Consider the following 16,455-nt stretch of genomic DNA (forward strand, 5'->3'; position numbering starts at 1 on the left):
TAGTTACCAAACATGGATGTTTGTTTAAGCAAATAACATATGCTGGAATGTTATCGTTTCAGTTGAATAAATCTATTTAAATTGTTATTATTAAGGTAATGATTATTTTTCTCCTTCCTAAGTACAACAGAAAAGTTGCCCAAATATGAATTAACCTATTAAACTGGGGATAAAAAAACTAATATGAAAAGTTGTTATTCTAAAAATCTTCATCTACTTGCATATTAAAGTTATACCAGCAAGAATTAGTCTTTATGTAGAAAACTAGGATTTTAATCAAGCCTTACTGACTAGTGATTTAAAGCGTGATTTAAATCAGTTTGATTTAAATCAAATCCACCCTGCAATACAGTATATCTCTTTAGGTCCATTTTAAGCATAAAAGAGCCAAAAAAATATGGCTAATGAAAAAGCAAAAACTATCATTTAAAAATGGCCTTGCAGTGTTTTACATTTTTATAAAGCAGCTTAGAATCAGTGACACTAAAGTAACAAAGCAGCACTGCTATCACAGGACTTTACCCTATGGTGAGATGACAGTCCTGATTGCTACATCAAGATGACGGAAGACAAGGGGACAGGACCAAAGACATGCCCTATAGGGCACCAGATCAACAGGCAGCATGCAGAGCTAACAGTTTTGAAGAATGATTACAAAATAGTAAAAGCTACAATTAGACAGTCAGGTGCTGCCACCGGGAAGAATCAACGGATTCCTTCTTCCAGAGCTAAATGCTGCATTCACACTGTGTGTGCGAATGGCAGCAGCTGTCAGATTTGTGCATGTAATCACTCACCCAGCCTGTAAATAGAGCTTCTGAATAATCCTAGATGCCGACAATACGTCCAGAGATGGTCAGCCTACCGACTGTCAACATACCTGAATAGCAGCTGCATCTACTCGGATGCAGCTGCTGTTTGGCCAACAATTTCCTGTCTGACTACTTTGAATTTTTCCATTGAGGGATGCCCAGCAGGAGGCCATAAGGGCCACCCAATGAGTGAACCATCTGATATTTACATGTATGGCCAGTATTAGTCACACTCAAGTGGACTTGTCTTGTAATGCTGAGGATGTTGTGTAGCTTCTCCAAGCCGTATCTGCACTGAACTAAAGAAGTGGCTTAGATAAACTAGGAAACATCTTCAGCTTTACAGAACACGTCCAGCTGAATGTCACATACTACTACCTAGCATCAGCGCTCCAAGATCACAGGGCGCTCGCTTGGAATTTCTGACCTCATAATTATGGTCTGTATGGTCGCATGCAAACGCAGCATGTGAGCATCAAACTTGTAGGAGGCAATGTGGAATATCGAAATAGGAAACGCCATATATCTCTGTCCCACGGCAAGCAAACCTAATATCCAGACTCTAAGCTCGCAAGGCATTCACTTAATGTCTCTGACTAAAAAACTCATTTACCATCTGTATGATGGCAAGCGATTGCAACATCTAAGCTCTAAGATTTGTAAGAGGTTCACTTGGAAGCATTGCAGCATCACAGCCGCTCTCCTACTGCGCATGCACGAAGCTCACTGCACATTGTGAATGGGCCACAGTCTTCTAGGACCTGTGAAGTGTCCTACAGGGCTGCGGGGGGAAGGAGCGGGGGGCAAACTGAGCTGGAAGTGGGATCGGGTACCTGTCAAAACCAGGTACCTGCTCTCCCTCCCTACCAAAAGGTACCAAATGTGGCAGTGGAGGGGGGTAGGGAGTTGAAGGCAGATAAGCGGAGCTTCCACATTTGGGAGGAACTCAGTTTTAAGATCCAAGCTTCACATGGAGTTTTCCATTTGGAAACCTAAAGTTCCTATCTGTACAATAGCACTCAAAGCTTGTTACCACATTGAATTTTCACCTCGAAAACACTTATTTATGTAAGCAACTGCGGCGTCTGAGCTCTGAGCTTTATGGGCATTCATGTTTTATTTCCAGCTCAGAAATTGTTATTTACAGTCTGTATGATGGTACACAACTGCAACATCTGAGCTCCAGACTAGTATGAGATTCATGCGGAATATTCAATATGAAAGCGTCTAGTCTGTACGATAGCAAGTGACGCATGAGCTTGTAGGGAGCTCACATGTGATCTTCAACTTGGAAACTTATATTTACCGTCTGTAAGATAACACACTTGTGCCAAGACATAAGATGTTCATATGGGATTTCCAACTTGGAAACGTGTATTTATCTATGTGAATACAGTATCGGCGTTCTAAACTTGTTTCCGACTTAGAAACTTGTATTTTTCAGCTGTACAATGGCACATAAATGCAGTATCGGAGCTCAAAGCTCTCAGGGCACTCACGTGGAATATCCAACTTTAAAAAACTCATTTACTGTCTGTATGATAGAATACAAATGCAATATCCAAGCTCCAATCACGAAGGGCGTTCATGTGGAATTTTCAGTTTGGAAACTCATATTTATCTTCTGTACAATAGGAGGGGAACCTACTCAGACCTCAAAGCATGTAGGAGGTTCATGTGGATTATCAGACTCAGACGGAGTTCAAAGCTTTTGAGCCATTCACATGGAATTTCTGACTTGGAAACTCGGATTTATCAACACAAACACAGTGTCTGAGCTCCAAACTTATAAGAAGTTCATGTGGAATATCCAACTTGAAAACTTGTATTTACTACCTGTACAATAGCATGCAAACACAACATCTAAGCTCCAAGCTTGTAGGGCATTTATGTGGGATGTTCAACTTGGAAATTCAAATTTGCGGTCTATGACAGCACATAAAGACAGCACCAGTGCTCCAAACTGGTAGAGCAATCACATGGAATTTCTTACTGGAAAACTCATAGTTATGGATGGTACAATGGCACAGGATGCCATGTTCCCCACCTATCATATATGTAAATAAATATAGATGGCGCCACAAAAAAAAAATTTTTTTTTACAATAAAGAAAAAATTAAATTAAATTAAAATTCTACCAGCTGCAAAATCCACCCTATACCATAAAGGAGTACAAATAATAAACAATTTGGGCTAGTGGAAAAAGAAACAAATTATCACACAATAGTTGTCATAAAAAAGAAAGAAATTGTCCCATGAATAATAAAAAAGTCCCAAAAAATATTTCTTCAATAAATATAACTGGTGAAAAAAATTCCCAAAACGAAATCCACCAAAAGTGTCAATCCACCACCCAATAAAATGAATAAACTCACCAAAGCTATATGCTGATAGTGTTATAAATCAGCATAAAACGCTTTTTGCTCTGGGAGCAATGATCTGCAGACTGATGAGGCAATGCTTGACATGGAAATCGATGACGGAGCTCCGTGAGGACGGCGATGACGATACGAGTTTCTGAGTAGGAAATTCCATGTGAACGTCCTATAATCTTCAAGCACAAAGGTTGTGTTCGAGTGTCATTGTACAGAACACAAATTTGAGTTTCTGAGTTGGACATTCCATGTGATCATCCTACAACTTTGAAGCCCTGGTATTGCATTGATGTGCCATCGTAGATGGTAAACGCGAGTTTCTGAGACAGAAACAAAACTTTAAGCTCAGATGCTGAACTATCATACAAAAGTACAAATGGTAAATATGAGTTTCCAAGTTGAAGATCGCACATGAACGCCCTATGAGCTCAGATGTTGCGTTTGCACGCCATCATTCAGACAATACAAGTTTCTGAGTCGCATATTATTCCACGTGAACCTCCTGCAAGCTTCGAGCTACGATGCGTTCTCTGTATTTGCGGTTGGTACGATGGCAAGTGAATGCACCATCAAATCTCCAAGCACATCGGACATTCGCATGAACCTTTCGATCCGTAGACTCGTAGCATGTGAACGCAACATCTGAGCTTGAACATGAACGTCCTACGAGCTTGGAGATGCTGCGTTCGCATGATACTGTGCATAGAAAACCTTCAGCGCAATGAAACCCTCCGAAATAAAATGTGCATCTAGCATATGTGTTCCCACATATAACAAAGTAAATAAAGTGAAGAAAATGCAGCGCAACAATAAATAACTAGAAAATCTACAACTTCTGGGGAAATTGTGTGAAGTGTTCTTGCCTCCACCAGTAGTCTACAACTGGAGTGGGCGGAGTAACTGAGTGGAGTGGCTTGTCACCCTGCTGCCTGCTCACATTACTGGGTTCCTATGGCAACTCACTCTACAGCAAGGGCAGAGGAGCGGTTAAAAACAAACTGCTCCAACTTGCTCACTTTACTGGCAGTTGCCATCTTCAAATGGTTGTAGTTTTAAAACTATAAATCCTACAGTGAAGAGCTTTATATTGTGAGAATCACAAGACCCAGACCTACATTTTGATGCATAGTATGTCTCTGAAATATTACAAAAATTAAGGCACAGTTGCAGTTTAGAAATTGCCCTTCAAATTTTAGGTGTCTAGAGTGGAGTTTCAATGAATGTCAATGGGCGGCGTGAGTTGCAAACAAATGGTCATATTGTGAAAACTATCAGGACTATGGCTTAGCGTGGACATTTTTAGTGGCAGCAGGGTTAGCTGAACGTTTTGATATACGATTTGTGTAGGTGGGCTTACAAATGAGGGAGTGATGGCAGTTTAGAAATCATGTCCTGATATTTCATATCACACTCTAACTTTTGGCAGCTCCCACTCTAGTTTTGAACATTCCACCATTCATTCCTATGGGACCAATTTCACCACAAAAATGGCGATATTTCGTGAACCATTCGGCGAAACGTTCCACAAAGTAATAGCACACCAATCGGGAAAAATCCGCACATTTCCGTATATTACTGTCTATGTAGTGTAAAAACTGTGGGAGGAGTTAGGGTGGTAAATTTGTCTATAATAATAAGAATATATATATGTGAGATAACAGTAAGTGGTCGCCATGCAAGAACACTTAATTATAATAGTGCTTACAGTCTTAAACATGCATGTGTAAATGGTGATGATCACTCTATTGTGGTCAATATATGCTACTCATGAGATCTTCCAATGCATACATATAAACTCCCATAGAGACTGCACATAACCAGTGCTGTAAATATACCATAAATAGTGCACACAAATACAAAATAAATCATCCTTAATAGTGATCTGTCCCTTTAAATCCTTAATCACATCACATGGACCTGTGTGGTACACTTCCTGTGCAAACGTGTACGGTGCTCCTGTGTCACCCCTTAGTGCTCTTCCACCTCCAAAACGCTATTGTGCTCACTTCCACGTTTGACCCATATTGACAGGTCAAACTGCGCTTTTCCTTTTAACCCGGGAGGGTATAATGGTACACAGATCTTCACCACTGTTTGCCAGCACTTTTAAGCAGATCCAGATCACTCCATATCCATGTAAAGAAATGCTCAATACAGTGAAGTATTTCTAGTAAAATCAGCCTTTATTAAAACGATTTACGTTCAATTCACATGAAAATGTGTCCTCCTGGGACACTACAGGGTTAAAAACCCACTATACAGCGTTTTCTGCCAAATGTATATGGAAATCCCTCTTTCAAAATGGCGGCACTTGGACTTCCGGTTAACGGCTTGATGTCATCGACGTACCCTATGCTTTACGCCACAACACGTGACTTCATCAGGAGTAGCCGATTGGATATCAAGCCTTCCATTTAAATCCATTCATTGATTGTAATGCACTGCATCTGTGCCGGCACCATTTTGTTACAGACCGTCAATGGTCTCGGGGCACCATTTACTTGAAGACAAATACATAGTGAATGTGTATTGACCTCACTCTGCACAGAGGGATTACCATGGCAACTACAATTACATGTATATACTCAGATACATCGGGAACAGATACTAAGAGGTCTATTGTTTAATGTATCTCCTAAGGGGATTATATGGACACAAGGTGCTGAATATATGTAAATAACTATTAAGGCAGAACGTTATATACTGGATCTCTCTATACTATGGACACTAAAGGTGCTAAATAATGGGGACATATATGAATATCTACTCAAGCAGGAGGGTATACGACATATAATCCTAGATCTTTCTATACTCCTAATAATACCATATAAAAAAATTATAATTATATAAACGATGTTAATAATGGGGATAGATAAATAAAATGGAATGGGAATATATGTAAACATCTCTATGACACTCCCAAAGCTGTAAGCTGCTAATAATGGGTATATATCTCAAATCATGTAGGGGATTATACAGTGAAGGAAATAAGTACTGCTCCCCTGCTGATTTTGAATGTTTGCCCACTCACAAAGAAATGATCGGTCTAACAATTGAATTGTAGGTGTATTGTAACACTGAGAGACAGAATAGCAACAAAACATTCAAAAGAAATGCATGTGTAACAAATTATACACGGATTTGCATGTTCATGAGGGAAATAAGTATTTGATCCCCTATCATTCAGCAGGATTTCTGGATACCAGGTGTCTTTCATACAGGTAACAAGCTGAGATTAGAAGCAGTCTCTTAAAGGGAGTGCTGCTAATCTCATTTTGTTACCTGTATAAAAGACACCTGTCCACAGGAGCAATCAAACAATCAGATTCCAAACTCCACCATGGCAAAGACCAAAGAGCTGTCCAAGGATGTCAGGGACAAGATTGTAGACCTACACAAGGCTGGACTGGGCTACCAAACTATCACCAAGCAGCTTGGTGAGAAGGTGACAACAGTTGGTGCAATCATTCGCAAATGGAAGAAACACAAAAACAACTGTCAGTCTCCCTAGGTCTGGTGCACCATGCAAGATCTCACCTCGTGGAGCGTCAATGATCATGAGAACAGTGAGGAATCGTCCCAGAGCTACACGTGAGGATCTTCTCAATGATCTCCAGGCAGCTGGGACCACAGTCACCAAGAAAACAATTGGTAACAAACTACGCCGACAAGGATTCAAATCCTGCAGTGCCCACAAGGTCCCTCTGCTCAAGAAAGCACATGTTCAGGCTGAAGTTTGCCACTGAACATCTGAATGATGCAGAGGAGGACTGGTTGAAAGTGTTGTGGTCAGATGAGACCAAAATCGAGCTCTTTGGCATCAATTCAACTCACCATGTTTGGAGGAGGAGGAATGCTGCCTATGACCCCAAGAACACCATCCCAACTGTCAAACATGGTGGTGGAAACATTCTGCTTTGGGGGTGTTTTCCTGCTAAGGGGACAGGACAACTGCATCACACCAAAGGGACGATGGCCGGGGCAATGTACCGTCAAATCTTGGGTGAGAACCTTCTTCCCTCAGCCAGGGCATTGAAAATGGGTCGTGGATGGGTGTTCCAGCAGGACAATGACCCAAAACACACAACCAAGACCACAAAGGAGTGGCTCAAGAAGAAGCAGATTAAAGTCCTGGAGTGGCCTAGCCAGTCTCCAGACCTTAATCCGATTGAAAATCTGTGGAGGGAGCTGAAAGTTCCAGTTTCCAAATGTCAGTCACCAAACCTTAATGACTTGGAGAGGATCTGCCAAGAGGAGTGGGCCAAAATCCCTCCTGAGATGTGTGCAAACCTGGTGGCCAACTATGGGAAACGTCTGACCTCTGATTGCCAACAAGGGATTTGCCACCAAGTACTAAGTCATGTTTTCTGAAGGGGATCAAATACTTATTTCCCTCATGAACATTCAAATTAGTGCATCATTTGTTAGACATGCATTATTTGAATTTTTTGTTCCTATTCTGTCTCTCAGCGTTACAATACACCGAACATTCAATTTTTAGACTGATCATTTCTTTGTGAGTGGGCAAACATTCAAAATCAGCAGGAGATCAAATACTTATTTCCTTCACAGTACCATACCGGTGAATTAATATCTATGCATAAAGTATGCGAGATTGTGTTTTGCCCTAATATGCTAAACGCATCTAACAGGTTGTAAATACTATAGTAATACTATAAATAATAAAGATGGTAAGTGTATGAGGGTTATGGGCCACACTATATGATAAATATATATCAGTATATTCTCAACATATTGCAAACATAAGCAGTAAATCATCATAAATGATGTACATATCCATATATAGAGCATTGATATGGTGGGGTTCTCATATAGCCCCTCATGGCCATTCCATTTACCAGGGTATCAGGTTGGATACATACGACCTCTTTAATATGTAGTAGGATCATGTATATTATGGCATCAGTAATGAGTATGGATGTACTTATTGTAGTAATGATTTTAATAATATAGAATATGATTTTATGTCTTTTATGGTATGGGAACACTCCTCCGGATAATATACTGGGACCGTTTATTACGGTGTATTGATTTATTGAGCATTATATATGGATATGTACATCATTTATGATCATTTACTGCTTATGTTTGCAATATGTTAGGAATATACCAATATATATTTATCATACAGTGTGGCCCATAACCCTCATACACTTACCATCTTTATTGTTTATAGTATTAATATAGTATTTACAACCTGTTAGATGCATTTAGCATATTAGGGCGACACGCAATCTTGCATACTTTATGCATGGAATGCATGGATATGAATTCACCTGTATGGTATATAGCAAGCAACTAGTAAGAGTTTGATGTATTTACATGCCCATAACATAGAACACACACCTATGAGTTACTTATCCTGTATGGTAGTCTTTAGTGTTCATATATAATCCCCTACATGATTTGAGATATATACCCATTATTAGCACCTTACAGCTTTGGGAGTGTCATAGAGAGGTTTACATATATTCCCATTCGATTTTATCTATCCCTATTATTAACATTGTTTATATAATTATAATTTTTATATATGGTATTATTAGGAGTATAGAAAGATCTAGGATTATATGTCGTATACCCTCCTGCTTGAGTAGATATTCATATATGTCCCCATTATTTAGCACCTTTAGTGTCCATAGTATAGAGAGATCCAGTATATAACATTCTGCTTTAATAGGTATTTACATATATTCAGCACCTTGTGTCCATATAATCCCCTTAGGAGATACATTAAACAATAGACCTCTTAGTATCTGTTCCCGATGTATCTGAGTATATACATGTAATTGTAGTTGCCATGGTAATCCCTCTGTACAGAGTGAGGTCAATACACATTCACGATGTATTTGTCTTCAAGTAAATGGCGCCCCGAGACCATTGACGGTCTGTAACAAAATGGTGCCGGCACAGATGCAGTGCATTACAATCAGTGAATGGATTTAAATGGAAGGCTTGACATCCAATCGGCTACTCCTGATGAAGTCACGTGTTGTGACGTAACGCATAGGGTACGCTGATGACATCAAGCCGTTAACCGGAAGTCCAAGTGCCGCCATTTTGAAAGAGGGATTTCCATATACATTTGGCAGAAACACTGTATAGTGGGTTTTTAACCCTGTAGTGTCCCAGGAGGACACATTTTCATGTGAGTTGAACGTATATCATTTTAATAAAGGCTGATTTTAGTAGAAATACTTCACTGTATTGAGCATTTCTTTACATGGATATGGAGTGATCTGGATCTGCTTAAAAGTGCTGGCAAACAGTGGTGAAGATCTGTGTACCATTATACCCTCCCGGGTTAAAAGGAAAAGCGCAGTTTGACCTGTCAATATGGGTCAAACGTGGAAGTGAGCACAATAGTGTGTTGCAGGTGGAAGAGCACTAAGGGGTGACACAGGAGCACCGTACACGTTTACGCAGCAGTGTGATTACACTGGTTTACTTAAAGTACAGCGGATTTAAAGGGACGGTCCGCCACTATAGAGACTGCATCCAGTCCACACTTTTTGGTGGTGTATTTGTATCAGGGTATACAGGAAGTGTACCACACAGGTCCAAGTGATGTGATTAAGGATTTAAAAAGGGACAGATCACTATTAAGGATGATTTATTTTGTATTTGTGTACACTATTTATGGTATATTTCCAGCACTGGTTATGTGCAGTCTCTATGGGAGTTCATATGTATGCATTGGAAGATCTCATGAGTAGCATATATTGACCCTCATGAGCACAATAGATTGATCAGCACAATTTACACATGCATGTTTAGAACTGTAAGCACTATTATAATTATTTATTTATTGTTGCTGCATTTTCTACACATGATATTGTACATGCAGTAAATAGGGATTTTTCAAGTCAGATATTCCTTACGAACACTCTCTAAGAACTTTGAGCTGCTGCATTCACGTGCAGTAAGTGAAGTGAGCTAGTGAGGTGAAAATGATCTTGGAGCTCAGATGCTGCATTCACATAAATACGAGTTTCCAAGCTGAGGATCACATGGGTACACTACTGTTGTCATATATAAGGCTAGGCTCACACATATACGGCCCATGATTTGTGCGGGCACAAGAGCCCTTGCATTTGAAGGGGATGCTGTGCTCCGGGACACGCAGGAAAGAAGTCCCTGCACTATTTTTTGAAATCGCAGCCCACATGAGAACCAAGGTTCCCAGTATGGTTGTGATTTGCAAAGCCGGCGGTGTTGCACTAGGATTACAGGCACGCGCCCGTGGGTCCCGCATTTCTCTGTGTGGGTAGATTCAGCTGGCGGTATTTGTGCGGGTCCCGCAGTGGCACCACCCCTAGATGTGAAATGAGCCTAAAGGATGATGATTAACCCCTTGACGCCGACATAACACAAATATGCGATCTCACAGAACTTGGCTTTTTTCCATGGGGACACATATTTGCGTACCTGTGTTTCTCCTGGGAGCGTGCCGCAAGGCGCTCTCCCAGCAGAAAGACCGCGGTATCATTGAGAGCCCGGGTACTGTTCTAACGATCAGGACCCGGGATTCCCGATGCCGGGTCACATGATCTCTGTGATAGCTTCTGATTGGCTATCACAGTGATCAGTCACTGTACAGCCCGGCCCCCGTGTTTGGTTTTTTTCCGCTCTATGAATAGAAGAGAGAGATATATTGTATCTCTCTAACTCCTGGCATAGAGAGAAAAAAATATTTGTTAAAAAATAAAGAAAAAATACCTAGATCAAGGTTTGATCTAGTTCAGCGCCAGGTCAGGGTCAAAGTCAAAAAGGTCAGGATTTTTTTTTTTGTATTGGTATCAGTGTCAGCATGTTTTAGGTTAAAAAAAAAACAAAATACGCACTATTGTTTCTGGGCTGTACTACGGGTACAAACAACACATAACATACACATATATGGTATCGCTGTGATCAAGAGCTGGAAAATTTATTTTGGGTTGTTCTTTGGTGGTAGGTTAAGGTAGTAACAAGAAAACACAGCAAAATAAAAACAATTATTTTTTTTTTTTACTATTCTAGGCCGGTTTTGCTTTGATATTAAAAAAGAAAAAAAAAGAAAAAAAAAAAAAAAAGGGAGCTATCCATTACCATTTACCACCAAATGAAAGCCCAATTTGTCCTTACAAAATCAAGGTATAATCCACCTGGATGTACAAAGTAGTTGTGATGATATGTACGGTTTTACTAACACATGTCAAAGTTGCACAATTGTGCTCAGGCGTTAAGATTTGTTTTACCCTTAGGCATGAAGGGGGTTAAAAAGTATCTCCATAGCAACAACTTCAATTGTTTTTTTTCCAGAGGGAGTCTTTTATTAGGTTCCATACCAGTCTACAAGATACTTGCAACAGATGACAAAATCCAGCAGAATATTTGTAAATATTACAATGAATAGCAGCCCTCAGATTCCTATTTAAAATACTTCATATCAAGAATAGAGAAACTACACAATGCAGCATATGTCCAATCTATAATATGCGCCTAGGTAGCTTCCATGCATGCAATAAAGTGTTATGATCTAGACCTGTGCTTCCATAATGAATAACAATTCAAGCTTCCCTCTGCAATATCTATCGACCTACCTACGTAATCCCACACACCTACTGCAATACACTACACCTACAAGCTCAGATCTTGCGTTCACATGCCAAGAGTCTGCAGATCGAAAATTCCATGTGAACGACGAGCTTGTAAATGTGATGGTGTGTGTGCGCTTGTCATCATACTGACCGTAAATACATTGTAGGCCAAAGCTTGTAAGAGCTTCTAGGTGTCTATGGACCCACACATCCTGCTTTTGGATCAAGCCTGCACATCGCCCCCATAACAAGCAGCTTACTAGGGGGGCACATGAAGAAGAGGAGGAGTCTAGAGTGCCAGTGGGGCACGCCAGAAGAGGAGGATGTTTTTTCATGTTATTTAAACATTTTGTTTTTACGCTGTCTCTTTTAATGTATTTTTTTGGATCAACTTCATTGCTATAACAAGAGATGAACAACATCCCATATGATAACATGAGCCATGGCACGTCCTCTTTACAGACATATGTGGCGTCTATTCAACCCAGATCTCTCCTCTGCCCTTAAAATCTTCTGATCACTCTCTACCCCTCCGCTGACTCCACCAGTCTCACTAATGACACTACCAGACATATCAGTCTGGATCAGGGGCGGACTGACAACTCATGGGGCCCTGGAGCAATAGGGGATCATGGGGCCCCTGTATCCTTGCCCAAACTCAAAAAAGCCTATGAAAAAAAAAAAAAAAAAAAAAGTACCAGGGGCATCTCATGGGGCCAACTATTGACCCCAGGCCCTAGGGCAGTGCCAGAATTTCCAAATGGTCAGTCCCCCCTGGTCTGGATGTCACACCACTTTCTCAAACTCAACTTATCCAAATCCGACCTCATAATATTTCCTCCCCCATGTGCCCCATCCCTGACTTCTCTGTCAAGATCGACAGCATAACTATCAACCCATCCCCCCATGTCAAGGTACTAGGTGTAATCCCGGACTCTGAACCAACCTTTTGGCCCCACATGCAATCACTGTCCAAAGCTTGCCTCATCAACCTATGCAACATCTCCAACATACGTCCATTCCTAACCAATGACACCACCAAGCTCCTAGTTCACTCCCTGGTCATCCCTCCCCTCGTTTCCTGCAACTCCCTCCTCATTGGCTATCCCCCCTTCAGCCCATCATGAATGCTGCTGCCAGATCATCCACCTTACCAACCGTTCAGTATCTCCCACCCCTCTCTGCCAATCCCTCCACTGGCTTCTGCTCACGCAACGAATAAAATTCAAAATACTAACAGCTTACAAAGCCATTCACAACTCTGCCCCCCCCCCCCCCAGAAACATCACCTAGTCTCAAAACACCAAATAAATTGTTCTCTTCGTTCCACCCAAGACTCTCTAGCTTCCTTGTCACCTCCTCCCATGCTTGCCTCCAGGACTTTTCCCAAGCCTTTCCCATCCTCTGGAACTCCCTACCCCAATCTATCTCCTACTTTGTCCACTTTTAGGTGATCACTGAAAACCATTCTCTTCCGAGAGGCCTATTCTGCACATACCGAACAACTGTATTTCCACTTTCTTCATCAGCTCATCCCCCACAGCTATTATCTTTTGTATCTCTTGACCCTCTCTCTTAGACTGTAAGCTCTAACATGCAGGGCCCTCTGAATTCTTTTGCATTGAATTATATTGTAACTGTTCTGTCTGCCCTCATGTTGTAAAGCGCTGAGCAACCTGTTGGTGTTATATAATCCTGTATATTAATAATAGTCATCACACCAAGATCAGTTTGATCAGGTGCTTTCACAGGCTGGTGATGGTCTGGTTACATTAGACCAAAACCGGCAGTGACAAAATATTCGTATATTCTGTTTTTTTTAGACCACAGAGATGACCAAGAACATTTTGGCCCTTGGTCATCTCTATGGTTAAAAAAAGAAAAAAAAAAAAAAAAAAAAAAAAAAAAGGTATTGGGTTCATGACAGTATAGTTACTCAAACCCAAGGATGTATGGGTATGTCCTATGGGCGGGAAGCAGGAAAGGCTACTTGCACGCCCTATGAGTTTGGCGTTCTGATGCTGCGGCCGCGTGTTATTGTACAAACACGTGGGGTGTGTATGTGGCATTCAAAGTGGTTGTAAAGGTAATTGTTTTAATTAAAACAATAAACATGTTATACTTACCTGCCCTGTGTAATAATAATGCACAGAGAGGCCCCAATCCTCCTCCCCAACAACGCTCCTAGCTTCTGCTCTTCTAGGGTTCCCCACAGATGCTCCTACTCTGGCGTCCCCTGCTGGCGCTCCAAGCTCCTCCTCTTCTGGAGTCCGCCACCGATGCTCCGGGCTCTTCCTTCTGGGGTATGCCACCGATGCTCCTAGCTCTTCCTCTTCTCAGACCCTCACCCGGCACTCCTAGCTCCACCTCTTCTGAGGTCTTGCCCCGGTGCTCCTAGCTGCTACTCTTTTGGTGCCCCCAACCGTGCTCCCAGCTCCTCTTCCGAAGTCCCCCACTGGAGCTCCTAGCTCCTCCTCAGGTCCTCCACCGGCACTCCAAGCTACTCCTCTTCTCGGGTCTTCCACCGGCGCACCTAGCTCACCTCTTCTCAGGTCCTCCACCGGCGCTCCAAGCTACTCCTCTTCTCGAGTCCTCCACCGGCGCTCCTCCTCTTCTCAGGTCCTCCACCGGCGCTCCAAGCTACTCCTCTTCTCAGGTCCTCCACCGGCGCTCCAAGCTACTCCTCTTCTCGGGTCCTCCACTGGCACTCCTAGCTCCTCCTCTTCTCAGGTCCTCCACCGGCGCTCCAAGCTACTCTTCTTCTCAGGCCCCCTACAGGCGCTCCAAGCTACTCCTTTTCTCGGGTCCTCCACCGGCACTCCTAGCTCCACCTCTTCTCAGGACCCCACAGATGCTCCTCCTCTTCTCAGGTCCCCCACTGGTGCTCCTAGCTCCACCTCTTCTCAGGACCTCACTGGCACTCCTAGCTCCTCCTCTTCTCAGGTCCTCTACCGGCATCCCAAGCTACTCCTCTTCTCGGGTCTTCCACCAGCGCTCCTAGCTCCACCTCTTCTCAGGACCCCACTGGCACGCCTTGCTCCTCCTCTTCTCAGGACCCCAACCAGTGCTCGTAGCTTCTCCTCTTCTAAGGACCCCACAGACCCTCCTAGCAGCTCCTCCTCTTCTCAGGTCCCCCACTGGTGCTCCTAGCTCCTCCTCTTCTTAGGTTCCTTACAAGTGCTCCTAGCTCCTCCTCTTCTTAGGTCCCCTACCAGCTCCTCCTCTTCTGCATCTGCCACCATAGTAACCAGTTGCTATAAGGGTAGATGTGCGGGCTGTGTGCATCCGTAGACACACAGAACCTCCTACAAACTTTGAACATTGATGCTTTCCTTGTATATATGGTCAGAGCGACAGCAAGCGTGCGCACCATCAGATCTCCAAGATGGTCAGTCAGTCATGAGAAAGATTTTCTCTGAAGACTGATATATATCATCTGTACAACATCCGGGAATAAAGGGTGGGTGTGAGTACAGCAACCCCCCCTAGATCTGCCCCAGCCCGGTAAATGGTGGCTCCCCTCCCCCATACGGTGTCCTCATCATATTTATAGCTGTTAGTCTTCATCTATGGTGTCAGTCTGAGCTCTGCCTCCTCCCCCACCATTCGCCTTCTCACTAGGTTTGCCCCCACCCGGCTCCCGTCCCCCTCTCAGCTTCGTTGTTCTCAGTCTCCGCGGATTACACCGGCTGCAGAAGACATTTTATACGTGAGGGGAGGAGGGGGCGCTCTGACACCGCACACACACCGCTCACCTCATAGTGCTTCATGTTTCCACCGGGCTCAGCCGCAGCCACACACACCTAGTTGTTACCTGCCAGACCTCCAACCACAGGCGGGGCAACAGATTGACTGGATGGCTGGGGGAGGGATACCCAATCAGGGCCTCGAGACTGGCATGGGAGGGCGTGTCCTTTTAGCGTCAAGCCAATTATCGCTCGCGTCCCCTTCTACGGGCGGAATTAGAGTAAGGTGCAGGGGCGGGGCACGTTCTGGTTGAGTGACACCGGGGGAGCCAATAGAGAGTCGGAGTGAAGGAGAAACGCTACCTGACCAATGGGCTGATGGGCTGCGTCAAGGGGCGGAGCACAGAGTGATGGGCAGCTGTCATGCTATTTGTAGCGCGGTGCTCGGACTCGGGGAAGGTGACAGGTGTCTTCTCACCGGGGATTCCGGGGGCGAGCGGAGATTTCCGGGAGGTCAAAATGAAAATTCCCTATGGTCACGTGGTTTGCATAGTGGTTCAGCACATCAGACCCACCTAGGATTCACATTCCGGTCCGTATGAAGGCTGACGAGTGGCCAACCCACCGGAGTCCACTGCACCCTATACACTGTGCTGTACATTACACGTTCCAGACCGCTGCACCCTATACACTGTGCTGTACATTACAGACCCCTGCACCCTATACACTGTGCTGTACATTACAGACCCCTGCACCCTATACGCTGTGCTGTACATTACAGACCCCTGCACCCTATACGCTGTGCTGTACATTACACGTTCCAGACCACTGCACCCTATACATTACACGCCCCAGACCGCTGCACCCTATACACTGTGCTGTACATTACACGTTCCAGACCGCTGCACCCTATACACTGTGCTGTACATTACACGCCCCAGACCGCTGCACCCTATACACTGCTGTACATTACACGCCCCAG

General features: G+C 43.3%; 2 protein-coding genes across 3 annotated transcripts in view; one reads left to right on the forward strand and one right to left on the reverse strand.

The window, feature by feature from the left end:
* Positions 1–15,685, reverse strand: part of TECR (trans-2,3-enoyl-CoA reductase) — a 78,227-nt gene extending 62,542 nt beyond the window's left edge. Inside the window, exon 1 of one of the 2 annotated variants that reach the window (XM_089651768.1) lies at positions 15,543–15,685. In XM_089651768.1, coding sequence (XP_089507894.1) covers positions 15,543–15,557 — 15 coding nt within the window. In that variant the 5' untranslated portion in view covers positions 15,558–15,685. The remainder of the gene's footprint in view (positions 1–15,542) is intronic. The other variant, XM_089651769.1, reaches the window with a different exon arrangement.
* DNAJB1 (DnaJ heat shock protein family (Hsp40) member B1) overlaps positions 1–16,455 on the forward strand; it is a 100,407-nt gene that overhangs the window by 10,605 nt on the left and 73,347 nt on the right. The gene's annotated exons all lie outside the window — the stretch shown is intronic.

Source organism: Staurois parvus, unplaced genomic scaffold (genome assembly GCF_062004578.1).
Source record: "Staurois parvus isolate SC_StPar_1 unplaced genomic scaffold, SC_StPar_1.0 ptg000662l, whole genome shotgun sequence".
Classification (NCBI taxonomy): Eukaryota; Metazoa; Chordata; class Amphibia; order Anura; family Ranidae; genus Staurois; species Staurois parvus.